Source organism: Sturnira hondurensis, unplaced genomic scaffold (assembly GCF_014824575.4).
Source record: "Sturnira hondurensis isolate 20B ecotype Veracruz unplaced genomic scaffold, ASM1482457v3 Scaffold0008196, whole genome shotgun sequence".
Classification (NCBI taxonomy): domain Eukaryota; kingdom Metazoa; phylum Chordata; class Mammalia; order Chiroptera; family Phyllostomidae; genus Sturnira; species Sturnira hondurensis.
Window position 1 is genome coordinate 26,481,045 of NW_028080827.1, and position 27,881 is coordinate 26,508,925.

The 27,881-nt window shown below is 42.4% G+C and overlaps 1 protein-coding gene across 1 annotated transcript in view; it reads left to right on the forward strand.

The window, feature by feature from the left end:
* The window catches only part of PELI2 (pellino E3 ubiquitin protein ligase family member 2), a 159,829-nt gene that overhangs the window by 45,668 nt on the left and 86,280 nt on the right, over window positions 1–27,881 (forward strand). The window contains exon 2 of the mRNA XM_037054367.1: window positions 2,976–3,105. Coding sequence (XP_036910262.1) covers window positions 2,976–3,105 — 130 coding nt within the window. The remainder of the gene's footprint in view (window positions 1–2,975; window positions 3,106–27,881) is intronic.

A 27,881-nucleotide genomic window follows, 5' to 3' on the forward strand; every position in this document is an offset into this window, starting at 1 on the left:
AGACTGCCACTTCCTTCCCATCCTGGTGGTAAGCGAGTCACCATGGCCAGCCCAGGTTTCAGGACAGGGACTCAGACTCACCTCTCAGTGGGATAAGTGATGGGCATTTTGGCCACCTTTGATTTACGCCGTGTTCCTTGATAGGGGAGCCATTGGGGGACTCTCAGGGGAGACAGTTGGATGGAGCGAGGTGTGTGGTACGTGGCCACGTGTGCTTTCAGATTTGGGGACAAAGATCAAACGGTAGTGGATTGAGGGTTCGAGGGCCGGAAGTGAGATAGCAGGTGTGGAGCGCTGTTGGCCATGAGGAGGAGACAGAACTGGGAGTGGAGATCGGAGTAAGACCGGTGATGGGAGGGACTTGCGTGCTTTTAACTCTGCTTGTTTGCCTCGAAGAAGGACGAGGTGATGAAAGACTGATCTTTCCAAATTTCATTTGTGGGTTTCTGTTCTGCTAACTGATTAACACTGTTGAAATCCCTCTTGTCATTGGTGATACAATTTTCTTTGTATACAACATATTCTGCTGCCTGTGGCTAAGAAGGCGTTCTTTCTAGAAATGGCTGTGTTTCCCAGGATCTGGCCTTGCCCTCTCTACTTCTTTATTCTGTATCCTTTTCTTCAGTGATCTCATCTACTCGTGTGACTTGAACTGCTACTTGTGTGGTGAAAGCACCTAAGTCTGTAACTTTTGTTGCCTCCTACAGGTCTTCCCTCAATGACCTTAATTTTTTTTCCTCTTAATATGCTGTCTCCCTGGCCTAGACCAGAAGCCTACATAATATTCTCTTCTCTGTCCCTTGCTCTGTGTAGCTAAACAGGTCACCAAGTACTATTGATTTTTTTCCATTAAAACCAAGGTTCACAATTGTGGCTGCAAGCAAGCATCACCCATAGATGCTTTAAAATGTGCACACCTGGCCCTGGCTGGTGTGGCTCAGTGGATTGAGTGTGGGCTGCGAACCAAAGGGTCTCAGGTTCAATTCCCAGTCAGGGCATGTGCCTGGGTTGTAGACCAGGTCCCCAGTAGGGGGCATGTGAGAGGCAACCCCACATTGATGTTTCTCTCCCTCTCAATCTCCTTCCTTTATCCTCTTTCTAAGAATAAATAAAATATTTTAAAATAAGTTTAAAAGACGCATAAAGTGTACACACCTGGAGCCCAGTTCCAGAGCTACACAATTGGGGTCTTTTGAGACTTCGGTGTGCCTGTTTTTACGAAGCCTCCCTGGGGATTCTGATGTTCGTCTAACATTGGAAACAGCTCTCTAAAGTATTTCTCTAATCCTCCAACTTATTTCCACTCTTGCTGCTCTGGTTTAGGGTTTAGAGTTCCTGTAGCTACCACAAAAGATTACTACCAACCTGGTAGCTTAAAATAACAGTTTATTCTCTCACTGTTCTGGACGGCTCAAGTCTGGAATCAGGGCGTGGGCAGACCTTGCTGTCTGATGGTCTTGGGCGGAGCCTTGCTTGCCTCCTCTTGCATCTGACGGCTCTAGGGGCTCCCGGGGCAGAAGCCACCAGGAGCGCCTGATGTGCCGGGGCAGCCCACCAGGTGTGCTGCCCCTGAGTCGGGTGTTCTGAAGGGGCCTTGGAGCTGTCATTCTTACCCGTGTAAATATGACCTGCTTTCCGTTCTCTGTTTGAAAAGAAGTGCCAAGGGAGACGTGGAGAATAGTCAGTCAGTGAGCAGCTTGAGACTGTGCTCAGAACGCGCAAGGACCGATGGATTCAGAGTTGGAAAATAACAGTTTAAGACAGAATCGCTACCTGCGGTCCTGCATTTATTTTAAACACTGCTATTAGCGTAAGGTATCGATACAGGATATCTGCTTCAGGATATTAGATGTTTTCCAGGTGACTTTTTAAGTTCATTGACAGTGTATGGACTAAAACTCATCCTTTTTATCTTTGGGCCATTTTATGGGCTACCTTCTGGTAGGGTCATATTTTATGTTTAATTTTTACAAGCTGTTTTTTGGCTAACCTAACAGTGTGAGGTTCAGATAGAAATGGGAATGAGTGTAGAGAATTCAGAACTTTTAAGAATGGAAGTAACTAGCCCTGGCTGGTATAGCTCAGTGGATTGAGCGCGGACCTGTGAACCAGACAATCGAGGTTCGATTCCCAGTCAGGGCACATGCCTGGGTTGCAGGCCAGTTCCCTGCAGGGGCCATTTCCCAGCAAGGGATGCACGAGAAGCAACCATACATTGATATTTCTCTTCCTCTCTCCTTCCCTTCCCCTCTAAAAATAAATAAATAAATAAATAAATAAATAAATTTTTAAAAAAGTATTTTTAAAAAAAGAATGGAAGTAACTAAATTTAGTCTTCTTAACAAATAAAGATCCTATAGGCATTAACATGATTTGGCAGTCAGACATGAGGTTTAATCAGCACTGTATGTTTTGGACTACAAGACGAACCTCCCAAATTTGGGAGGGAAAGGGCGTGCATCTTACAGTGTGAATGTAGTTTACCTGGCTCGCTGTGGGGTAGGGGTGGCGGTGGGGCAGGCTCGCCGCTGCAGTTTCCCCCCAAATGAGGGGGTGTGCGTCTTATAGTCCACAAATACGGTTTCTGTCTTCTGACTAGTTCATTTAAATATGTTTCCGGGGTGTTTCTCTGGGTCCATTGGAACGACGCCTGCCGAACTGGGCCTGCGCTCACACAGCCTCTGGGGAACTCGGGTTTGCTTGTTTACAGTCTGTCTCTTTCCAGAAAAGATCTGGAGACTCCGACCTTACAGGATAGGAAATGTATAATTACGTTGTGCATCACTCTAAGTTGAGTCTCTGGAAGTGACTTGATTTCATTACGGCTGAATGTTTCGAGGCCCTTTCCTTCTGTGAGGTGCTCGGTGGGCAGTTCTTTACGACCATTCCTGTCTTTTCCCTGTTCCGTCTTACTTTTCTTCTTAAAACTTTTAAAACCTCCTTGAGTCAGTGAACTCTTTCATCTTTCTTTGCAGGTACAATGGTGCTTTACCTAATGGAGACAGAGGCCGGAGGAAAAGCAGATTTGCTCTCTACAAACGACCCAAGGCTAATGGGGTTAAACCCAGCACAGTCCACGTGATCTCCACGCCACAGGCATCCAAGGTAGGGGCTCCTGCCTGCCGGGGGCTTGGCAGACAGTGACTCACAGCGATTCCTGGTCACCCCGTGTCCTTTCAGTCTTACTTCTCTGTGGGGCAGAATTTCTCAGGCATATGAAGCCTGATAAATCTTGGTTGTGAAGTGCTGTCCTGTGCATTGTAGGCTGTGTAGCAGCATCCCTTTGTCCACTAGCTGCTGGTGGCACATCAGTTGCACCCCACTGCCACCTGCCACCAACATTATGACAACCAAAAATGTCTCCAGACTTCGCCAAACATCCCCGGGTTGGGGGGTGGGGTGAGCAAGTCCCTCCTACCCCCTCATGAACCACTGCGTTAGGGTGTAGTGAAACAGGCGTGTGTCAGTTGAGAATAGTTGTAGTGGAAAGACAAATGATGTTCTTTGTTCTAGGGAGTGTCTTTTATTACGTCTTGATGTGAACTTCATTAAGATTTATTTTCCTTCTGCAAATTCAGTAGTAGGTGTTTTCACATAATTTTCGCTACAGGGAATTGAATTTGTGTAATTATTAGAAGGACTGGAAGTAAACAGAGCTGAATGCTGTAAGAAGTCTGTGCATATTTCCTCTCATAAACTTCAAGTGAATAAAATGTTAATTTTTAGAATTATTGCAGATGTTCTCCGATGTAAAAGTGGGGACATGAATCTCAGTTTATCATGTTGGTTGATATAGTCTTCCAATTAGTTTTATAACAATTTTCCTTTTAATTAAATGTGCTCTTTAGTGTATAATATAGTTTCCTTTTCCATAAAACAATTAGATGTACATGAAGTATTTTATGTGGGGCACTGACTGTACATGTTTATCGTCATGGGTTACACCATCTGGAATAAATAAGAGATTTGATTCTCATTTTTACTGAAAAATCCAGGTTCAAAGAGAAATGAATGGCTTCATGGAAGCACATGTGGCATTTATACTCAGCCTTAGAAACGGATTACTTTTGTTAATGTTTTCATTTTAAAAGCTCCTGTGGTTGTTTCTGAAGCAGTGCCTGGGAAAAGTTTGCTAGAATGTACCAATTAAAATTATATTAATGAGGGAACGGTTAGCCGAGGGAATATCAAACTCCAAGGAAACAGGAAAGGAGGGATTAACGTTTAGTGGCAAACTTTTTGGCTGGAGAAGGGCGGGTCAAGTAGAGGTTTCAGGAAAGGGAAGGACACTTTGTAGGGAAAACAAGGAAAACCAGACTTACAAACAAGATTCTGAGAAATGGAGGAAGTGAAATAGCTACAGAATCTGAGAAAGCCGAGGAAATATGAGGAACATTTTATAGTCCAAAAATATCTGGGGAGGAAGGACACCAAGACAAATGTCTTGTAAGCGTTGGGATAAGGGCCAGAATACTGATACGGACATGGTCCTTATAATTTTGTCTGTGTGTTGACATTTATCTTTCTTTCCTCTGGCTCTCTACCTTTTTTATTAAACTCATTCTAAACCTCAGATTTTATATTAACACATGGCTTCAGATAGCCATTAAGAATTTTTGAGAAGTCTCGCGCTCCCCGGTCGTCGTGCTGTGACAGACGGACCCGAGCTCTGGGGCCATCAGAGGACCGGTGGGTCCACCCATCGCCGTCTCTGGCTGCTGCCGCTGTGGCTTTTTGTGTTTGTAGTTACACCTACACTTTACCTGAAGTTTTTCAGATTACAGATCTTTTGGTAGTTGTCTTTCTAAATTGGTGTTTAGAAGTATCAGCCACAATGTTATATAGTAAGGCAGATTGGGTCTTGGTCTCGACCCTCTCACTCATAACCTGGGAAAAACATATCCTCACTTACAAAATGGAAGGGTTGGCTATAGGCAGGAGTCACGTCAAATCCGATCAGATACTTTGGTGGTAAGTATGACGCTTTGGTGAATACAAATGACTCTGGCTTGGGGGAAAAAAAAAGCAAAATGGAGAAATTAAAGAATAGAGTGAGAACAGCTCTCAGAAATGGGTGGAAAGTTGAGTAACTAGGTTTCGTGAGAACCAGAGTCTCAGCAGGAGTTAACGTGGTTATTCTTTCACGGGTGTTATAAAGTGACTTGGCTCCAGCCGCCTTCTGCTGCTTTGAAAGGTTTTGGATTCTCAGGAAGGAGAACTTGATAGGCCTAGTCTAGGTCAGTCAACCATGACCAAGGGCGATGAGTAGACCAGACATATTTGCTGTGGGCTGATCAAATACCCGTATGGCATTTCCCTCATGCGTCTTACTCACTGTGTACCTGTAGGTTGAGGGCCTCGCACCTGGTATTTCATCCCGCCTGATCCTAGGCACCTCGGCCACAAATCCCTCACTCCTGTCCCCTCCCGTCCATGCTGTTTTGCCCTTCCACCCCGGCTCTCACCTTCTCTGTTGGCACCCTTGTCAAAATCTCTTACATGTTTAACTTTTCTCAGATGGTCCTCCAACTGCCCTAATTTAACTGAATCCTGGATTTTATTGATATATTCTTCTCACTCTTTTTTCCATCTCTTCTCGTTCGCATAACTAGAAATGTTTTCGTTCTGTTTCCATTTCAGTCTCCCTTTTAACCCTGCATTATTAACTTAGCATCCCTAACCCTGCTCCTGACCTCACTGACCTACAGTTCACTCTTCTGCCTCTTTCCGTGGTTCAGTGCCTAGGCCAGCCGGGTCTCTGTTTCCCCCCAGCCCTAGTTGAAACATGAATTAGCATCCATGGTTCACACAGTGCTTACACTCAGTTTCAGAGACTGTCACTTCCTTTCCACTTCTCCCGCTGTCATTTGAAAGTGACCATAATCTCCAGTTCATTCTACTTGTGTTTACATTTAGCTTCTCATCAAGGTGTCTGGCCCTTCTGCCTGTCCTTATTCAGCCCAGCTGTGAGCCCAGGTGACTTTTCCCCCATGTTGTCGACTTCACCCCAGATGCCTTTTCTCTGGTACCTTTTGGCACCTGCTGTTTGTGAGCTCATGGCTCTGGGCCCTTCCAAGCCCTACTGGTTGTTTTTCTTGTCATTTTCTTGCGCACCCCATTTTCCATCAGAGTGCCAGGGTATGCGGTGGTACTTGGCAAAGGCTGTTTGACCTCAGCCATCAATGGTTTGTCTGCTCTGAAAGGGCTGACTCCGCAGTATTGATCATGAAAAGGTCATCCTTGATTGGAATTACAGAAGTGAGAGCTGGAAGGGTGTGTGTGGTTACCGTTATTAACTTGGAGCACGTGGCATTTTGACTATGTTGTCTCTCCCCTTTGCCACAATCATTTCCTCGGCAGCACAGTCTGGGGGTAAACCAGGGGGGTACGCCTTTGCTGATGGTGGTGGCAGCGGGAAATGGGCCTCTTAGTCTTCCAGGCATGCCGGTGTCCAGGCCGAAGCAGAGGGGATGGCACACTGTGCCACGGTGGCGTAATCTCTGCTTGTGTAATCTTTAGTTCTGTACATATTTGCTCTTGGAATACTAGTACTCAAAGAGATTTCTCCTATTATATAATGTGTTGTTTTTTTAAAAAATAGCTCTTAAGTCCTATTTTACTTTTGGCATTTCTATTACACAGACATAGCGTATTTAGCAATTTATTGATCCATTCATTTATTCACCAAATATTTATCTCGCTAGCTCTTTCTATGGCCAGGCATCATGCTAGCTATTAGATATACTACAGTCAACAAAACATGCCTGCCTGGAGCTAACTGTCTAGCAGGTAGGCAAACAGTAAGTAATCACTCGGATACATACTTAACGGCACGTTGTGGAAGAGCACAGTGACGGGAGAGAATACGGTGCAAGCCCAGGGGGTGTGGGGTTGAGGTCGGTAGACAGGGAAGACCCTGGGGAAGCGGCTTGGGGCCATCAGCTGTGAGGAGGGTTAGGAGGGCAGGCACAGCTGGAGCTCTCGGGAGTCTGCTCCGGGATCTGGACTTTGTTCTGAGGGGAAACATGGAAGGGACTGGCGTGAGTGACACAACTGAGCATTTAAGTTGATTTATGTTCATTCATTTACTTTTTAATGAGGCGGGGTGTCTGATTGCTTTTACCTAATAGGTAAATAGTATGATGCTGGTGGAGGTGGTGCTGCCTGAGAGGTGAACGTTTTGGTGGCAACGTGGTTTAAATTTAGCAACATTACTGTGGAAAGCTCTCCATCGTGATTTTCCCTCCTTAGATTGTGCTATATGGAGGTCTCCTTTTTTGGCTATTTTTACTTTTAACAAGTAACTGAGTATCACTTGGTTCCAGTTGGCATATTTCAGGATGGAAAATATCAGTGGTCTTAAAATGACAGTTTAGAGAGAAAATTAGGGCTATTTAAAGTGATTGCTACAACCAGGATTGCTCTTCAGCTGTTTGCACTGGAATGGCTCTCTTGTTTGATAAGATAATGAAATTTCCTTATCAGTCCGTGAATAATGCAACAGTAACTGTGAACTGGTAGAACAAATACGTAAATTTCAATGTAAGCCCATTAGTTCAAAGTAACTGTGCAGTTGGGTTTACTTTTGAAGCACTCACTGTCTGTTTCTCCAGCCTGGATTTTGGGGGCAATGGATGACCCAGCTCCCATTTGGAAAGTCTTATCCTTTTAGATGTCATAAACATGAATATCTGAACCTGTCTGGAAAGGAAAAAAAAGAAGTATTAGTAATAAATTGCAGCCTGGAATATCTTTTGATAATATATAAGAATATAAACTAAAACAAATAATCTATATATCTAGAATGAAGTACAACTTACTTCAATGAAAAATATAAAAATAACCTAACTTTATTACCTTAAGGAAGGAAAAAAAAGGAAGCCCAAAGTTAGTAAAAGGAAGGAAATAACCAAAGATTAGAGCAGAAATAAAGAAGATCCCCCCAAAATAATAGAAAAACAATGAAACTAAGAGCTGGCTTTTTTAAAAGATAAACAAAAATAGACAAACTTTTAGTGAGATTCATCAAGAAAAAGTGAGAGGATGCAAATCAAATTAGAAATGAAAAAGGAGATGTTATAACTGATGGCACAAAAATACAAAGAATCATAAGAGAACTATGAACAATTATATGTCCATAAAATAACCTGGAAGAAATGGATAAATTCCTAGAAACATATAAACAACCAAGATTGAATTATGGAGAAATAGAAAAACTGAGCAGACCAATAAGGAGATTATTTAAATTTAAATTTAAAATAATTTTTTGACTTAAATGTTTATTAAGACTTTAAAAATAGGTTTTTTTGTGAACAGATCTGTCATGGTGGTTTAGCATTCTGGTCCTGGGGGCTGCAAAACATGTCTGTGGAGATGAGAAAACAGCTTTTAGAAAACATAAACCTGGTCTGTGAAATTCCTGTCATTGTTGACAAAGCTCTGATCATTTCACAAATAAATGGTTTAGTAATTTACTTAATATGTAGTATGTAAGACTCTGAAGATAGAGGATGGTTTTTGTTGGTTTTTTTGGAGCTGGAAGGAACAACATCTGAGATATTGTCATAATCAAGAAAAATCATCTCAGTGAGTAATATTTACCTGAAAACTTTATGAATATAGATGGTAAAAATTTATGATAAAGAGAAAAAAGTTCTCTCTGCTGAAATTCCAGAGAACTTTTGGGATGTTTTCATTTGATGCTATCTTACTATATTTAGTTATTTCTGCACTGTGCCATAGAAAGATAAAAATTAAGTAAGCTATTTAACATTTTTCTTGATATTTTTATATTTATCTTATATCCTATCTCTGCTATCAAGTTGAAAACATATACGAGAACTTAGAATTGAAATAATGATGGGCAGCCTATGGTATTGTCGATACAAACTCAGTTTAGAAATTGTATACAGACTTTAATAGAAATTGTGAGATAGAATTTTGAATGTTTTTTTTATATTTGCATTCATTATATGCAGATATTCTAACCATTCATTATATGCATTATATTCTAACCATTCTTGTTTCTTTGGTTTTAGAAGAAGGAAATTTTCAATTGTTAAAACAGGTAGATTTATTTGACAACTAACAGTTGGTGGAACATATAAAATCAAATACAGGAAACTGTGATAGAGAATTGGAGAATTTGAAATAAAACACAGTATTCCAGGGGAAAAAAAAACTATTGAATTATCCACCCTGGCTGGTGTGGCTCAGTGAATTGAGGGCTGGCCTGCAAACCAAGGGGTCACTGGTTCGAGTCCCAGTCAGGGCAGGTGCCTACATTGTGTGGCAGGTCCCCAGTGGGGTGGCGCGTGAGAAGCAACACTGTTTCTCTCCCTCTCCTTGATAAGTGAGTGCTTCCAACGTAAACCCGACTCTGGCCCACACAGTTAGTTTGAACGAATGGGCTGATAGTGAAATTTACGTATTTATTCTACCAGTTCACGCAGTTACCATTGCATTATTCACAGACTGATAGGGAAGTTTCATTATCTTATCAAACAAGAGAGCCACTCCAGTGCAAACAGCTGAAGAGCAATCTGGTTGTAGCCATCACATTAAATAGCCCTAATTTTTCCTCTAAACTGTCATTTTAAGATCACTGATATTTTCCATCCCTTTCCTTCCCCTCTCTCTAAAAATAAATAAAATCTTTAAAAAGACATTAAATTATCCAACAAGTTACTTGGCAAATATGAAGAATATAATTAACTTATAATAACATCCTTTTACTGTATTGATTCTTGGAATTTAGCCAGGTGATGTTTTCAAGGTACCATAGATTGAAGGTAAACAAAATTTTGTAAAATTAAGGCAGAAAATTAAATATGACAATCCAACAAGTGATTTCCATGGTTTTAGGTGATAATAGAAATGGTGAATATAAAAATATTATTAGAGTTAGATAAAAATAGAATTTAATCCACATTAGTTCAGTAGAAGCTAATAGGAGAGTTACCTTGAACATTATTATATTTTAGGAAAATACATATCAAATTCAATTCACCATTGTCTTACCTTTCAATTAAGTGGGAGAGACTATTGGAAGAGTTTGGTTTGTTATTTTAAAAAAGCGCAGACGTTGCTTATTGGTGGCAGATACAGCAAAGAAAGGGTTCTACCAGTAACTTCCAACACTCGACAGATGACTTGGAGATTATTAGCATGATCTGAGGAACGATTGGAGCTCTCATTTGCATGGTTTGGGTACTATGTGTAGGTCATATTATTTAGAGAATAAATGAGAATATTAAAATTTTTATTTACATAACATCTTTTATTAGCTGAGAATTAAATATCACTCAATATGATTTTCATAAATATATGTCATCAGGCTATTATTTCATTTTGGGTTTCACATAGCATGAGTTTTAACATCACGTATTAGTTATTATTAACTATCAACTATGTTTCTGTAAATTTTGGCTAAGCAGTACTTTTATGTTTTCATAAAGTTTTTTTCTTTTTTGACAGTTTTGCCATTGCAGATAGTATAAGTTTAGTCATTTGGAGCAGTTATTTTCCCTTGCAATTTTTTTAGTTTAGTTCTTGACATCTGCTGTGCACAAAATAACAAGAGTAAGCTTCCTTGTTTAAGTACATTTTCCTTCAAATTTCCTAAATAAAATATTGAGATTTTTACTGCTCAGTTTAAGTTAGGCAGCTTGACTTGCATGGAAGCAGGATAATTATCACCATTTTCCTTTCCAATTTCTATGAGTCTTTAAGGGAGGTTATACGATGTTTGAATGTGCTTTTAAAATTAAAATTCGAAGTATGATTCACAGTACCTATTGTGAATAATTCTAGAGAGTTGAAGAGTTGATTCAGAATATTACATTTTTCTTACTTCCTGCAGTTAATATAGTTTGACACTAACATTTTTGTTTTTCTTCTAGCATACATAGTGTTATTGTTGCAAGCACTAATAACTAATGGGAAATTTTGTGTGTACAGAATAATCACAAGGTCATTGCCTTCCTCATTTCTGTTCATTGATATCTGGCATAAATCTCTGTTCTGCTGTGTGGTGTGGACAGAAGAATTATTCATTGTTTTCTAGTAAAAGAGACATCTCTGTCTTTTCTGTGTTTATGATGTGGTTGGCAGAATAATGGCCCCCAAAGATGCCCACTCCTTAAGTTCTGGGACCTGTGTTTATGTTACCTTACAGCCAACCTCACAGCCAAAGGGACTTTGCAGAGGGCATTAAAGTATAAACTTAAAACAGGGAGGTTATCTTGGGCTATTGGGCGAGCCCAGTGTAATCACAGGAACACTTAAAAGTGGAAGAGGGGGTGGAAGAGTCACAGAGACGTGAGGGGAAAAGGGGCAGAAAAGTTTGGAGTATGAGCAGGACATGCCTTTCTGTCCCTGACTTTGAAGGTGGATGTGGGGGGCAGTGGATCAGGATATGCAGCCCCTTCAAACAAGTTTGTCCAGCCTGCAGCCTGTCCAGGATGGCTATGAATGTAGCCCAACACAAAATCATAAATTCACTTAAAAAGTTATGAGATTTTTGTGTGTGGTTATGTGTCTAAATATATTTAATGTGTGGCCCAAGACGAGTTGTCTTCTTTCATTGGGCCCAGAGGTGCCCAAAGGTTGGACACCCCTGTTGGAAGCTGAGGAAACAGAGACCCGAGTCCTGTACTACATGGGTTCAGTCCTTCCGACAGTCTGAAGGAGACAGATTCGACATGTCCCTGGAGACAGATTCTTCCCCAGTCTCTCTGGAGAAACACAGCACTTGGTTTTGGCCTTGTAGACTTGGGCAGAGACACCACCAGATCTGTGAGATAATAAGTTTGTGTTGTTTGTAGCTGCCAGGTCTTGTAATTTGTTACGGCAGCAAGAGAAAACTGATATGTACTATTTTAAGGGAAATTAAATGCAAAGTACCTTGGATTACTGAGCAGTTCTTAACCTTGTATTGGGGGAAAGGGAAAGATGGGGAAGCTGTGAAGGAATTGGGGATTAGAGAAGAGGTTTGTAATTTTTTTCTGTTTAAAATTCTTTGGATCCAGAGTATTGGACCTGGAAAGCTTGACTCGAGCACTCAATAACTTACTTAATAGTGTAATTTCTGCATTACTGATATATAATAATTATACTATCTATTGACTTGGTGCATGTATTGGTTGGAAAAATAATACTTAATTTGTGTCCTTAAAGCAGTTTTATTGAAGAGTTGCTTTTAACATGTCAGTGTGGGGGAATACTTGTAATTGTATGTATAATTATGCCTTTACTAAAATATACTTTGAATTATGACCCTGATTCAGACACTACCACTCATCTTGGGTTTTTTTATGTGCGTATATGGGAAAAGACTGTTTTCTTGTAACTTCCTTTTGCAAAAACATTGAATGTGAAAGTTGGAAGGAACTTACTTGTACTGACTCTTCACTTTACAAGTGAGGGACTTGAAAAAGGTCAGAGAAGCCCAGTAAGGCATCTTGGGTCACTCAGTGGATGTGCTGCCCAGCACCCGGGACGTCGTCGGCGGCAGGCGGAAAGTGCTGTGGGAGACGGGAACCAGGCCAATGCCACTCCTGGTCCCCCGCCTCCCAGGAGTGTGACTTGGAAAATCCATCTATTTCCAAACCAGGACTGCTGTAACTATAAAACAAGTTAATATAATTGTTAGTAAAAGTGGAAGTGCTCTGGAGACTTAGGGAGTAGTGGCCCTGTTAGGATAAGCTGTCGGGTCTTAAATCAGATTCTGTTTAGAGAGAGCCTTTGTGTAACGAAAGGAACAATGATGGAGGCTTGAGTTCAAGCAGCTGGTTTGTTTGCAGCGAGCGGTAGTTACAACACGAAGTGGAGAAGGTCCATCAGAATAAATTTTGTGCAGCTCAAAAGAAGTCAAGGCCTGTAAGGGAGGGTCACAGAAGTATTGTTGGCTGATTTGACTTGATTTTTTGTTACTCTTGTAACAAACAGAGCCTTTATTGCAAAGGCTCTGTTTGTCACACCTTCGCCTTTGCAATAAAGTACAGGAGTGACCCTCTGTCTGTGAGAAAGTACTTCAGCCCCTTTGGAGTCCTGCTGCGGACTGATTCACAGGGTGCCTCCTTCCAAGCTCTGCATTCACCACACCCAGGTCACTAGTGACCTGTGGTTTTGTCTTACAAAGTTAGAGTTGGTGGGAGCTTACGGGAGCCTGGGTGCAGGAACTCTCAGACAGGAAACTCGTTCTTGCTTTGCTGCTCATCCTCACTCCGCTGCCTGCCGGCAGAGCCCTGCAGAGCCAGCCCCCTTTTCTCTGCGGTCCAGCCTGACCACGTGTAGCAATCCTGGGGCCATGTTTTCCCTCACCTCCGCACACCTTTGATGTTTCTTCTCATTCCTTAGAAAGTGCTCCAGCCTCCTGTACTAACGTGTACTGCCACTATTCAAAACATGACCCAGTTGTCATTTCCTCCTAGAAACTCCCCTGACACTCTTTTCTTAACCAGCCTCAGTGAGAAGTCCTTTTGGAAGTGAGGTTCCAAAAACCGTGTATATCCCGCTGTGTTCGAGTTGCCCTGCTGTCTGGTCATGCTGGGCAGCAAGCTTCTTGAAGGCAGAGACCGTCTCTCTCCTGTGTGTATTCCCACTGGCCAGCGCAGTTCCTCGAACGTGTGACCAAACAGTGTGTCCTCCCTTGGGCGTGGGTTAGGACAGCTTCCTTTTCAGATGGGTCTGTAACTTAGTGTTGGTGTTCTGCAAACCCACAGGCACATGCACAGATCAGTTTATAATTCAGGCACATTTGGTCATTAAAATGACTCTTCCTGTTGTTTCCAAGTTTTCTCTATGGTAGACACCATTGTGGTAACCAGTTTTATACAAAAACTTCTGTGCATCTTTGATCTTTTTTCCTTCTGATCCCAGAAATCACATTTGTTATTGATGGTTTTAAGAAGAAATAGTTAAGTTTTATAACTTATGAAAACAAGAATGAAAGTGTGGGTTTTGTAGTTTAGAGTTTCAGATGCTCAGTTTTCCTTGTTTGCTAGCTGCGGACTCTGGGGCAAAATACCTTTCTGTGAATCACTTTCCATTTTTAGAAAACAAATTGGTGTCAGTCAGTTTAGGCCCAGTTATACTGCAGTTTCAAACATCCGCCAGCCCTCAGTGGGTGTACAGCACAGCGTATTTATTACTCACATTGCATGTACATTGTGCACTAGCATGGGACTGTGTTCATTGTGGAAATTCAGGGACCCAGGCTGATGGAGGGTGCATCTTTGCTTAAAAGATCACAGAAGAGGTACGAGAAAGCATTCGCTCTTAAAGTCTCTACTTGGAAGTGACATGCTCACATTTCATTGACTAAAGCAAGTCTCACGGTGAACTGAATTTGAAGTTTGGTGATGCATAGTCCTTTTGCTGGGAGAGGCATCAGATATTTGCAAATGGTAGTGTCTGCCTGCAGGTAATGACTCATGAAGGGAAACACTTGGACCATACCATATGGCTAGTATGGTATTGGGGTGGCCAAAACGTTCGTTTAGTTTTTTCTTTAAAATAAAAGATACATTTATTATTTTCAGCAATAACTTTAGTGATTTGGATAATGTGAATATGTTGGCTATCTCCTGTGTGGTTTGACATGGACTGTTCTCAGTTAATGTCTCAAGTTGATTGCTGTGAACTTCAACTGGTCTACCCTATGAGGGAGCATCGTCTAGTGAGAAATTTCCAGCACAAAACGTTGCAAACCCCTTTTGACACGTTTGATCAGTCACAGCATCTCCATACACTGAACAATTTTTTTTTTGCATTTTAGTTGCATGCTTACCTTTCTTGAAATAGTAAAGCGTAAATATTGTACATTTTCTTTCATCTTTAGTATTAAAATGGCTACAAAAATTCACCAATTTTGATAAGTTTTTTTCTTTAAATGCATGCTGATATGATACCTGTCATAGTGTACAACCTAATAAAATCGTTTGGAATGAAGTTAGAGACAACTAAGTACTACTAGAGCCACATTACAGAAAAAAATGAAGTTTTTGGCCAACCCAATACATGGTAGTGATTAATTAATGTTTGCTAATGTTATTAGTAATTGGTTTCTTTGAAAACTATTAATTATCTAAGAAATCATAAATAGGTCCAGGATATGGTGAAACTTTGCATACTTAATTGTTGACAATTTGATTATATAACAACTTTTATTTAAAATGTACTGATGAATTAAAAATGAAAAGCCTACAGCTTTGTGATTTGAATATAGGTGTTCTTGATAAACTTTACAATTGAAATGATCACAGCATTGAAAGTGGAAGTGAGTAGTTTCTGAATTATTGAACCCACTAACTGTGAAAATCAGTGTATTCGTCTCTGGATAGTTTCCGTACGAATTAGAACATTTCCATAAGGCACTCGGATGTGAAAAGCAGGCGGCCTAAGTCAGCTTCGGTTTTCGGTGCTTCCTGCAGATGGCCAGCGTGAGGTTCGCGCTCTGCTTCCTGAACAGAGGAGCGGTGCTGTGTTTTCTAATGTGGGGCTAAACCTTGGTTTCACATGCGTAGTTAGAGAAAAATCTTTTTTGCTCTTTCTATAATGCCCACGTCAAATTGTTTATATGAGTATTAGTGATTTCCCTCTATCATTAAAAGAAGTTGTTTCATTATTTTCTATAATATCATAAAGCCAAGAATACCATTCTTTTAAACTTATAAATACCATTGACATTTAAGTTTTATAAACTATGCAGAATTAATATTGTTATAGTTGGTTCCCCTAAAATGAAAGAGAAAGAGAATTCTGGTAAACAGAGTTTACTAGCATTTTTCACTTTAAGAAGGCCTTTTTCAAAGTAGACAAGTCATAAATGTGGAGTTTGATGGATTTTCATAGTTTACACACCCTTTTAAACAGTGGCCAGATCAAGAAAAGTGTTACCAGGACCTCAAGAACCCCCTTGGTCCCCGACTGTCACCCCCCACCCACAGTAACCAGCTCACTGTCATCACGAGCCAACGCTGTTGGTTAGTTTTTATACTTTATATAAATTGGATCTATAGTATTGGTTGTTGGTGCTGTATAGTATTCTATTGTGTGACTTTATCTTGTTACCCAGTATGCTTTACAGTTTTAGTCATAGTAAAACCTGTTAAATTTTCGTAAATTAAGGTATTTTTTTAAAGTTAGCTATTTTACCTTAGAATATGAAGTCACAATAATAAACAGAAGTCAGTAACAGTGACCAGCATTCACGTTTCTAGCTTATAGCAGTTTAAAATTTAGTAACTTCACTTAGAAAACTAATTTGCCTATTAAAACTAATCATGGAATTTAATATTTCAGTGAAGAGTCCTAATTGTATACTGAACTTTGAATTTTATGGCATGTATATTCCTTTTCTGAAAAACATGTACCTGTGTTACAGCTAAGGGCCCGCATGTCACATTATTTTTAGTTTTCACATTTGTCAAATAGGGGGACAACCTATTATCAGAGGCAAGAAGAACACAGACTTTAGTGTTGAACCTGACTGGAGTGAGTCTTAGCTCTTCCCTTCGCTAATCATGTGACCAGGACCAGCCACAGAGCCCCTCTGTGTACAACAGCCCTCTGGGCTGTGAGGATTGGGCAGAATGAACACACCACGTGCCTCCTGGCCAGGGCGGGCTCCTGGGGATTGGTAACTGTTCTTTTAGTTGCCTCACAAGGGAGTTTAGGGATGCGATGGAATCCTGTGGTCTTTTGAAAGCCACTCTGTACCCCCATAATATAGCAATTACTGCTCAGCGTAAACGTAATCAGTGTGTTAAGAAGACTTTGCAGTGATTTCCCTTTGTAAGTGCCGAAGGTGCTCATTCCCACTGGCTGTGTAGTTGGATTTCAGTATTTAAAAATGTAAGCACATCCTTTATATTTAAATGTTGCTCCATTGCACACCAAAAAAAATAGCACCCTTAAAACTTGCTTCTGAAAGGTGAGTTGCTGTCCATTCACCTGTGAGAGCTCCGTGTTGTAGTGCCCCTCCCCCGACGTGCATTAATTAGCCTTGTCCCCTGGAGTCTGTGTCCCCTGTGGACTCGAGCTCCAGGAGAGCAGGCCCTGCCCTGCAGGCAGGTGCCCAGAGGGGTGTTCAGTGACCGATGGAATGAACAACAGCCATCCATGATTTTAGAATCCCTTACGTCCAGTTAATTTACATAATTTTCTGAAAGTACAAAGGAAATGAATAACTTTGGCTTGGAGACATATGAAAGCTTTTCTCAGAAAATGAATATTTTAGCACTTCAGATAGTCGAATGGGTGAAATGTGTTTTATCTTATTTGTGAAAATTAATCTTTACCTGGCACCTGAATCATCAGGTGGGAAATTGAAGTGTGGCTGGTTGGTAGCAATGATGAGTCACAATGGGTGGGGGTCAGGGGTGAGGGCATTGGGTGGGAGTTTGGGATTGGTCGTGGACTTCCAGCAGCAAAGGCTCCGACTCTGCCTCTGTGTGGAAATGTTGACTTGGTGGGCACGTGGTAAAGGAGAAGTTGTTAAATGAGAGGGTCAGATTGTTTGCACCAGCTGTAGAAGGGCCCTGTCCCGAAGGGTGTTGCTAATACCTCTGAGGAGCCCCGCTGTGCCCTTGAGAGAGGAGCTGTCAGACAGAGCGAATATAGTTCCTCTGGTTGACCCACTACTCACTCTGGTCTTCAAACTCTGGCGACCCAAACTGTGATTCTGAAAACTTTTCTACTCGAGTTGTGATATAAAACTCATTTTTTAAAAAAGAAGTTTTGACTCCTTTAAAAAAATCTTTGTTTTGTTTTAGAACACAACCCTTTCATTTCTATTCAAAGGGAAGATATTTTTGTTTCTGAGAAGTTGAATAAAAAATTTAGCACCAATGTACTGAATTTTCTTACACTTAGTCTTTTACTACACTGATGTATTTCTAGTGTTGTATATTTCTTGTTCTTCATTGCTGCCCACACTGAGTCATAGTGAGCAGCAGTAAAGGAGAGAGTGATGATCAAGGAGTTTGAGAGTATTATTTTGGGTCAGCCTCACCGCCCCCGTTGGCCTGGGTCATTCTTCGTTTGGGACAATGAGCAGTATCCCTGGTCACACCTCCTGCTCCCCGGTTGTGGCCATCGAAAATGTCTGCAGACATGGCTGGGTGTCCCACTCTGGGGGAGGGCCGCCGATTCGGACTCTGGGCTGCAGTCATGCGGAACCTGGTGCAGAGTGCGCCTCTGGGCTAAGATTCCCGGGGTTGGAATCCCGGCACTTCTTTGGCCAGTGGCAGCCACCCTGTCCCTCAGTATTCTCATCTTCAGGTGATGGGAAATACTATTACTCAGCTCAGAAACTGGAGTTAAGGAGTTAACATATGCAAAGTTCTTAGCTTGGAGAATGGTGCCTGGCACATTGTAAATGCTCATTGTTAAAACCACGGTTGTTATTACTGTTTGTAAGAACATTTGGGTATTCTGTGACATCTGTATTTCCCGCCTTCCTTCCATTGCTTCTTATTTTCTTACTGTCACATAATGGGACCTGTGGGGAGATCATAATTGAGGAAGTTTTTAGCAAATTACTCTGTATTCTTAAAAGCTGCATTGCCTCGTGCTTGGGCAGGCAGTAGGGCAAAGCCAATTGACAGAAGACTCTGGCAGGTGTCCTCTCCCTCCGTGGCCGTGTGCTGTTGACAGAAACCTCTGCTTGAAATTGGGCTTTGCAGCGATAGAGGGCGATGCCTTGTAACTTCACTTTACGTACAGGGTTAGTTTGTCTTGGACATGGGGCGAGAAGAGCTGGTCTCAGCTCTGGTTGCAGGTCCCAGAGCCTCTCTCCTCTCAGGGCTGGGGGCGCATTCAAGCGCTTCTGTCCCTGACCCAAGATAGAGGTTGAAAAGCTTCCAGATGGGGGTGTGCGCTGGAAAGAACATGATATTCTCTTCTCCCCCATCGAGTGAAGCATTCTCCTCTTTGAATTTAACCCATTATCTAATCTAACCAGGATGAATTCATTTTGCCAAAGCCTTGGTTTTGGCAGTGTTGGGGGAGGGGGCAGGAGCTTGGGTGGGGGAGGAGAACAAAAAACAAAGACTTTGTGGAAGAAAATATTGCTCTAAAATCTAAGAATGGAAAAGAAAGAGAGAAGATGGAGCTGCAAACACACCTATAGTCATACGTACCAAAACAGACTGGAAATAATTTGAATCAGCAAAATATCTCCCGTGATGATACATGCAGTTGAATTATACTCAGTTCATAGGTTAAAAATGCATATGAATTAATTCCAAATAGGTTAATGACAGGTATTCTTTGAACACTGCATTTGAGTTCCTGACTTTTAAAATATACTTTTGATAAAGAATAGGAATTTTTGGTTTCGAAATATATTTTAAGTGAATATGAGATTTTAAAAGGTAAGTCAGCTTAGCTTCTCTTTTTGTCAAAATAGAATATATAATTTCCCCCAGTATATGACACCCCTTTTCTGTTACATTAGGAAGACTTTAGTTCCACCTGGTTACTTTTCCCGGTAAGAAACTGAGGCCCCCACGGCCGTTCTGTAACCACCGATTCGTACTTCTTGCTCTCTTCACCTTTTCACACATTCCTCCCCCACGCCCCCCGCCTTCTGGCAGTCATCGAAATGGTCTCTGTATCTGAGAACATTCTGTTCTGCTTGTTTATTTATTTTGTTTTTTACATTCAGTTGTTGATAGATAGGTATTTATTGGCATTTTATTATTCATATTTTTTATCTTTTTGGTAGTTGAAAAATAAAAAAATTATTTAAAAAAACAAATCGAAAACTTAGTCCTGGAGTTACGGAATCTTTCTAGGATTGCTTGGCTAGCTTGAGACAGAGGCTCTTAATTCTGTTAGTATTATTGTTGATTCTTATTTGGTTCGGAGAGTTGATAAAAGCCTTTACCACCTAGTGTTTTTTTTTTTCCAAGCAGTCACTGTGTCTGAACTTTGTGGACTGTTATGTGGTACAGTGAACTCACAAAAACACAGCTGAGGGTATTTTCATTGGCTGAGATGCAGAGCATGGCTGCCAGCATTCCTGATGCAGCGGGGGCGTTTCCAGGGTGTCCCCGCCTCTCTCCCGACACAGCCGTGTTTCTCTTTCTTTTCCAGGCACCTGCTTCTCTCCAGGCCACTGTCTTCTGTACTTCCCATCTTCTTTTGTAGCGCCATCACCACCTGCCCTGTAGCCTCAGTGGGAACCGTACTGCGTCCCCCCCAGATCCTGGAGGGTCTGCATTTGCTCTCACCCCAAGTTCCAACTCCATTGCCACTCTCTAGGGCAGACATTTGCAGTGGTTCTTGAACGGACGGATGGATGAACCCATCTGTAGTTTTCCTGCAGTAACACCTTTCTAACGCAGGTGTCAAATATGCTTCTAAGGTAACGTGAAACTGTGTCTCCTTCGTACTGCCACGTCTGCTCCATGACATCCCTTTACCCAGTTGAAAGCTTGACTCATCCTCTGTCGTCGACAGGGTAATGGCCCCAAGTCCAGGGACTGGCCGGTGACGTCTTCCGCAGAGGGACCCGTGTCTTTCCAGCCCCTTTCTCTCTCCCAGTGGCCCCTTTCCAGCATTCACAGCTCAGCCAGTGGGCAGTCGTAGGGGGTCTGTATGGTTACGATCTTGTCCTTCACATGCGTGAAGGAACGGACTTGCTGTTGGTTCTGTCGCTAGAATGCAGGGACCAGCTGTGTGAAATTCCCCCTGCACTCGCTGTGTGCAGTGACGGTCCTAATGAACGCATGAGATTTTACTTCCCTGATGAAAATTAAATCTCAAGCTGTAAACAGAATGTTCACGGACTTCATGTTTTTCCTTGGCACATGTTTCTGGGGCTTTCAGTGCACAGTGTTGTTAGGGTCCTGCAGGTGGAAGGATGCGTGCAAGCCCAGAGGTAAATATGCCCCGAGAATGAACATACTTTTCTTTTTGGTATTCTTCTTACAATCCCTGTAAAAGGTACCACGTGTCTAGAAAATAGGCATGTTTCTAAAAATCTCTGGAGGCTCCGTCTTCTCACTGTTTACTCCTAATGTTGTGTCTTTGTGTTTGCCTCTCACCGTCTCATCCTTCCTTCACTTGCTGGCTAGGGCCGTGGGTGTGGAGAGGCGAACACGGAGACAGCGCGAGTGAGCTGAGCCTCACCCTCCCGCCTACCGTGCTCTCCTGAGGGCCTCACGTCCCTTTTTTGTCTTCGGCGCTCCTGTGTCATCATGTGTCCTCCCCTTGCAGCTGGTTTGAAGCTGAAGCAGTTTTCAGTAGCATCTGCTTTCTAAGGCAGTTATGAAGCTCCTTGGGCACTTTCGTGGCCATAAAACAGAATTACAGTGGGAAAGACCTTTCAGCAATTTAAGGGCTCTCGTGTCAGTGGAGATATTTTCGTTTATGAAAATTGGCACTAATGAAACACGTGGGTGTGCCTTTCCTCTGAATGCTACCACCTGCTATATTGAAATACTACAGACCACTCCTCAGAAGAAACTTCCCCACCTTTGCTGTTTTAGTTTATATTCAGCTGTGTCTTACGTTTTGGAGCGGTTCCACAGGGATCCTTTTGGTTGTTTAAATGTGAATCAGACCCAAAGGTGATCTAGATTTAGTGCCATCCCTATCAAAATGCCAAAGGCATTTTTTTTTGCAGAAATAGAAAAAGCAATCCTAAAATTCACATGGAACCACAAAAGACTTCAAATAGCTGATGTAATTTTGAGCAAGAAGAACAAAGCTGGAGGCATTGCACATCCTGATTTCAAACTGCATCACAAAGCTGCAGTGATACAAACGGGGGCCCCAACATGGAAAGCCCGGATCAGAAACAAACACGTGCGTGTTTGAGTGATTAATTTACAGCAAAAACACCAAGGCTGCTCTGGAAAGGGTCATGTCTTCTTCAGTAATGGCGTTGGGAGAGTTGGACGGTCGCATGCAACAGAATGAAACTGGTTTCCTAGCTTGCACCGCACACAAACATCAACTCAAAATGAATTAAATACCTGAACGTAAGACCTAGAACTATAAATATTTGAGAAGGAAATACAGAGGGTAAGTAAGGTCCTTGATGTGGGTCTGAGCATTGATCTGTTAGATTTGACACCAAAAGCAAAGACAGTAAGTGGGGCCACATCAGTTTAAAAACCTTGTGCACAGCAAGGGAAACTATCAGCAGGTGAAGAAGAGCCATACTCTGGTTTCTCTTCAGATGGTAGGAATCTTCTGCCTTTTAACCAGTGAAGAGTCAGCCCGGGGAATGCGAGAAAATATTTGCAAGTTACAGATCTGATCAAGGGTTTCTATCCAAGGTGTGTAAGGAACTCCTATAACAACAGCAAGAACAAAAAAAATCTAATTTAAAAATGGGCAGAGGAATTAATAGACATTTTTCCAAAGAAAACATCCAAACAGCCAACAGGTATAGGAAAAGGTAATCAACATCCCTAAACATCAGAGTCATGTGAACGAAAACCGCAGTGAGATGCTACCTCACGGTTGTTAAAATGACTATCATCAAAAAGATAAGAGGCAAGGATGTGGCGAACAGGACCCCTGTGTCCTGCGGTAGGATTGTCAACTGCCACAGCTGCTGTGGAAAGCAGGATGGAGTTTTCTGTAGAAACTTCAAATAGAATTACCATACGATGTAGAAATTCCACTTTTCAGGAGTATGTTCACAGGGTCTCTAGGATAGCTCTGCACTCCATGTTCATTGCAGCAGTATTTACAGTTGTCAAGATGTAGAAACGACCTGTCTGTCAGTAGATGCGTGGTAAAGATGGGTTTTATATGTTTATATGATGGAGTATCGTTCAGTCGTGAGAGAAAAGGACATCCTGCCGTTTGCGACAACATGGATGGACTCTGAGGGCACTGTGCTAAGTGAGATAAGTCAGAAAGAGAAAGACATGTACTGGGTATTATTTATATGGGGAATCCAGAAAAGCCAAACTCACAGAAACAGACTAGAATGGTCGTTTCCCAGGGATGGAGGGGTGGGGAGAAGCTGGTCAAAAGTATGAACTTTAGGTTGTAAGTTCTAGGGATCTGGTGTACAGCATGGCGATTCTAGAAAGTTGTTGAGAGACTTAGGTGTTCTTACCAGAAAAAGAAATGGTAAATATGCGGCTAGCTAATGGAACGGTGGTGTTATTTTGCAATACGTAAGTGTGTCGACTCACTATGTTGTACAAATTCAATTTACACATCCATCACATCTCGATAAAGCTGGGGGGAAATGTGAGTCACATCTTAGAAAGCCCGACATGTCCAGTTTTGGAGGCTGAGGACCAGCGTGAGCTGCGCTGTGTCAGGCAGAGCGCGAATGGTGCTCCTGATGGGAGAGGGCCGTTTCTGTGAATGTGTCCTCAGTTGGTGGGATGTATCCTTTATTTGACTTCAAAATGCCAGTTTATGATTACTGTGTGTGGAGAGTGGGGGATGGGTTGTGGTAGAATTAGGTACTTACTCATGTTAATAGATGAGTAAAATAGAATACATAAATACTTAAAATATTAACTGTGATTTTTAAGTACATATTCCAGGATTGTAGAGGTTATAGTCTAAAAAAGAGTTAATACCAAATGAATTTAAATGCTAGAGAGAAGCAAGAGATTCCTTAGGAATACTTTCCTTAAAGTAACAGTATCTGTTTCTTCCAAATCATTTTGAGGAAAGCAGGCTTGCAAATTGTGAATCCCGAAACTCGTGTGTTTGGCACTTATTTCTGAGGAAGGTCCTTCCCAGTGCGTGTTTACTAAATTTGAGCCTCAGAAAAATCTTAGTCCTTGATAACTCGCTATCTGGTGTGGAGACTGTAATTATGTCCCTGTCTCTGGGTTGGTCATCTTTGCTTTGGAAAAATGTGTGATTGTGTACTTCAAACAAACCTGATTCACTGCAGATGTGGCTGCAAGAAAGAATCTTCACCCCCGTGCTTTCCTCCCACGCGCCTTTCTCTTGCTGACTCTGGCTGACTGCGGCGAGATCGCACTGCTGCCCACACGAACCGTTCTTAAATCCCTGCTTCCAGGGTGTCAGCAATATGTTTCGTTTGAAAATGTTTGTTAATGTGAGGGTTCAGATTAGAATTTCTGTTGATTTCCTGGCGTTTAGTAAATGTTGAGTGTTTAAAATCCTTGCCTATTTTTGAATTGCACTAACTTTAAAAAAATGTTTAAGACCTCTTTGTTATACAACTTACGTATACCTTCTTTGTGTTTTAATTTTCTTATAGTGTCTGATCCCATAATTGAGGATTTTCTTTAATTTTGATGTAATTATATCTGGATTTTTTTTCACTTATGATTTGTAAGTTTCCTGTTTTGCTTAAGAAATATTTATTATCCCAAGATTTATATCTTCTCCTATTTTAAAAATACTTTTGTTTTTATATTTAGATATTCTTCCATTTAATTCTTTTGGTTGTTTTCGAGTTAATATTGATCGCGAGGCTCCTGTTTGCCTGGCCTTGGGATGCGTAAACAGACGTGGTTCATGCACTAATGGAGTCACAGCGGCAGAGTTGGGCGATGAATAAGTAACCAGACAAATAAATGTTTAATTTTCACATGTGCTCATGGAACAAGCAGCGACGAGGAGCCCTGTGCAGGCCAGGGACAGCACCGACGGTGTGCTGAGTTATGAAGGGGTATATAGAGGTCAGCGGTGCAGAGAGAGACAGAGGAATGGAGCCAGCAGCGGACTTCAGGGTTGGTCTGCAGAGCCGGGCGGATCTGGGAGGAGGTGAGTGTGTGGGAGCAGGCCCTTCCTACTTGGTAAGAGACCTTGTTTCTGAAATAGGCGCAGGAGGAAGCCGTGGGGCTTTAGCAGGGGATTGGAGACTGAAGAGAGTTTTCTGCTGTTGAGATGGAGGGGATGGGGGGGAGGGGGGAAGCGAGGCTGGATTGGAGGCTGCTGCAGCAGGTTTGACCGGAGATGAGGTGGCTTAGACAAGTGTGATGGTTAATTTTATGTGTCAGTTTGGCTGCGCAGTGGCACCCAGATATGTGGTGAAACATTATTCTGGATATATCTTTGAGGGTATTTTTTTAGTGAGATTAACATTTTAATCAGAGGACTCTGAGTAAAGCAGATTGGCCATCATAATGCTTATGGGCCTTACCCAATCAGCTAAAGGTGTGAACAGAATGAAAGACAGACCTCCCTGGAGAGAGCGGGAACTCAGCAGGTGGGTTAAGACTTGAACTGCAGCTTCAGCCCTTTTCGGGCCTCCAGCCCGCTGGCCTGCCCTGCAAATTTTGGACCTGCCAGTCTCCATAATCACATAAGCTATTCCCAAAATGAAGGGGGGGAGGAATCACACACGCACACACACACATGCACACACACACACTGGTTCTGTTTCTCTGGAGGACACTGATGGATACAACACAGGTCGGGGCATTAGAAATCAGGGAGGTGAGCATATTTTTGAAGCAGAAACATCAGGACTCGCTAAGTGGAATAAATTGTAATTGAGTGGATGGTGGCACCATTTACTGAGGGAAGACAACGGAAAAGAGCCAATTTCAGGAGAAATTCAAGAGTTTTTTTTTAGGACCTTGGTTCAGTTTGAGGTGCCAGTGAGATCCAAGTGGAAGGGTCAAGGACACATGTTGGAAGTGGCATGCTGGAACGCAGCAGTGCACAGAGGAGCCGCGGGTTTCAGGCTGAGTACTGGAGAGCCTGACCTTGGAAAGACCATGAGGCATGAGCAGACAACTAGCAGGAGAATCAAGAGCATGGCACCCTGAAGACGCAGGAGAGCAGTGTCTCGAGAGCAAAGGGGGTAGCTGGCAGCATCAGCTGCTGTTGAATGATGCAGTAAGGTGAAGGTTAAAAAGAAGCAGCTGTTAGATTTGACAACTTGCAAGTGAGCAGTTACATTTGCTGAAGCAAAGTTGGTAAGAGTAAGGGGGAGCCAAGTGGAGAATGGAGTGGGCGAAGGAGTGAACAGGAGATGAGGACGTGAAGAGCCCACCTGCGGCAACTCTTTGGCCAAGATGTGCCTGACAGGGAACAGCAAAACTAGGGGTGGGGTAGTTGGTTTGAGGGTCAAGAGAGGAATTTTTTTTTTACTTTTAAGATAGATGGTAGGAGGGCATATTCATATGCTGATGGAGATGATCCAGTGAAGTGGAAGATTGATGACAAGGAGAGAGGATGTAACTGCAGGAACAGGTCCTTGGGAAAATGAAACAGAGATGTGTCTCCAAAAACACATTTTCGTACATGGGAGTCACAAGGCAGTGGGGGGGAGGAAAACGACCAGCTGCAGACAGATGTGCACGTTCGCAGCTGAGGGCGAAGGATCGCCCATCCGACAGGGCTTTGTTTTCACCACGACAAAAGGGAACGGAGCACTAGGAAGGAAGTTTGAAGGAAGAGGTAGGAGGTAGAGGGGGAAAGAAGGTTAAGAACCAGGACTGCTACAGGGTAGTGCTGAGAGCCCCGTTGGGGGTTGAGGCTGATTTAAAGTGACACTAGTCTGTCTGTTTTCCCAGTGCAAATATTTGCCTCCTTGGCTGCCGCTGTGGAGAAAGAAGAAAACTGGGTTAAAGTCTGACAAGCAGGACGAAGAGGGAAACATTTTAATGGAGTGGTTTGAGTGATGGAATTTCTGTTTGATGAAAAGGGTACTGGTGGATAATGAGAGACATCCAGGAACTGTGGGGAGGGAATCTGAGCAAGTAGTCTGTCCAGGTGAGAAGTTATTTGTGTGTGGTGTGAGCTAAGGGGTCCAACTGCAGTGTTTTGGGGGAGAAGCAGTTGTGCCCCAACCCTGTGTGTAACAGTCCATCTTTTCTTCACTGACTTCACTTGCTGCTGTCCCCATATGTGAAATTTCCGTGTAATCCTTGGAGTCCTCTTTGGGTTTGTGTTCTCTTCCCCAGATCTCTTTGCCTTTTGCTTTGTGGGCACACACGGTTTTGCTTTAGAGCCGGGCAGTGTCCTTCAGGCCCTCGGGCTGTGCTTTCTCCAGACCTGCCACCTGGAACAGGGTTGCTGGGTAAGACATAACGTGTTCATCCCCCGTGTCATAGCTGTTGCCAAATTGCTCTCCAAGATGCTTGTAGCATTGTACATTCCTGCCAGCAACATGGGAGTTTTTGTTTCTCCACATTCTTTCAAATCCTTGAGGTTTTCAAATTCGATCATTGAATTTTGGGAGAGTATTTGGTTGGTGATCTCCCTGCATCATGCAGGAAGTCAGAGTCTCAAGGTTTTCATTTTAACGCAGTCAAATGAATCTGGCTTCCTGACCCCACAGCCCCCACTCGGTGGCTTTTTCCATCCCGTCTCATATTTAAAGTATCTTTTCTGCCCTGATGTTAGAGGTGTTGTTTCTGATACTGTTTTTTAATAAGCTTTAAAGTTTTGCATTTCATAGTTCGGTCTTTAAGCCGTGTAGAAGTTATTTTATGTAGGTTGTAAGCGAAGTAAAAATCCAGTTCCGCTTTTCCATGGCTGTGACCAGTTTTCTCTGCGTTTCCCCCCACTGGCTTTCTCAGCATAAGCTGAGTTCCTCCATGAATGCGTGAACCCACGCATGCCACTCTCTGGTCTCTCCCATTGGTCTGTTTATCCCCGAACCAGCAGCACTCTCGTTTTCTTACTGCAGCCTCGTGGTAAATCCTCGTGCTTGGTCAGATACGTTCCACCAACCTTGTTTCTTTAGAAGTATCTTGACTATTCTTGGTCTTTTCCTCTCCATGTGAATTCTGGGATCCAATCTCCAGGTTTTATCAAAAAGCATGCTAGAGTTTTGATGGGAATTGCAAGTAACTTATAGATGAATTTAGGGTAAAAGTTGTACATAATTGAATCTTCCTATGATTAACATAATTTCTATTTAAGTCACTTCTTATGACTTCTAAATTTTTTCTCCATAG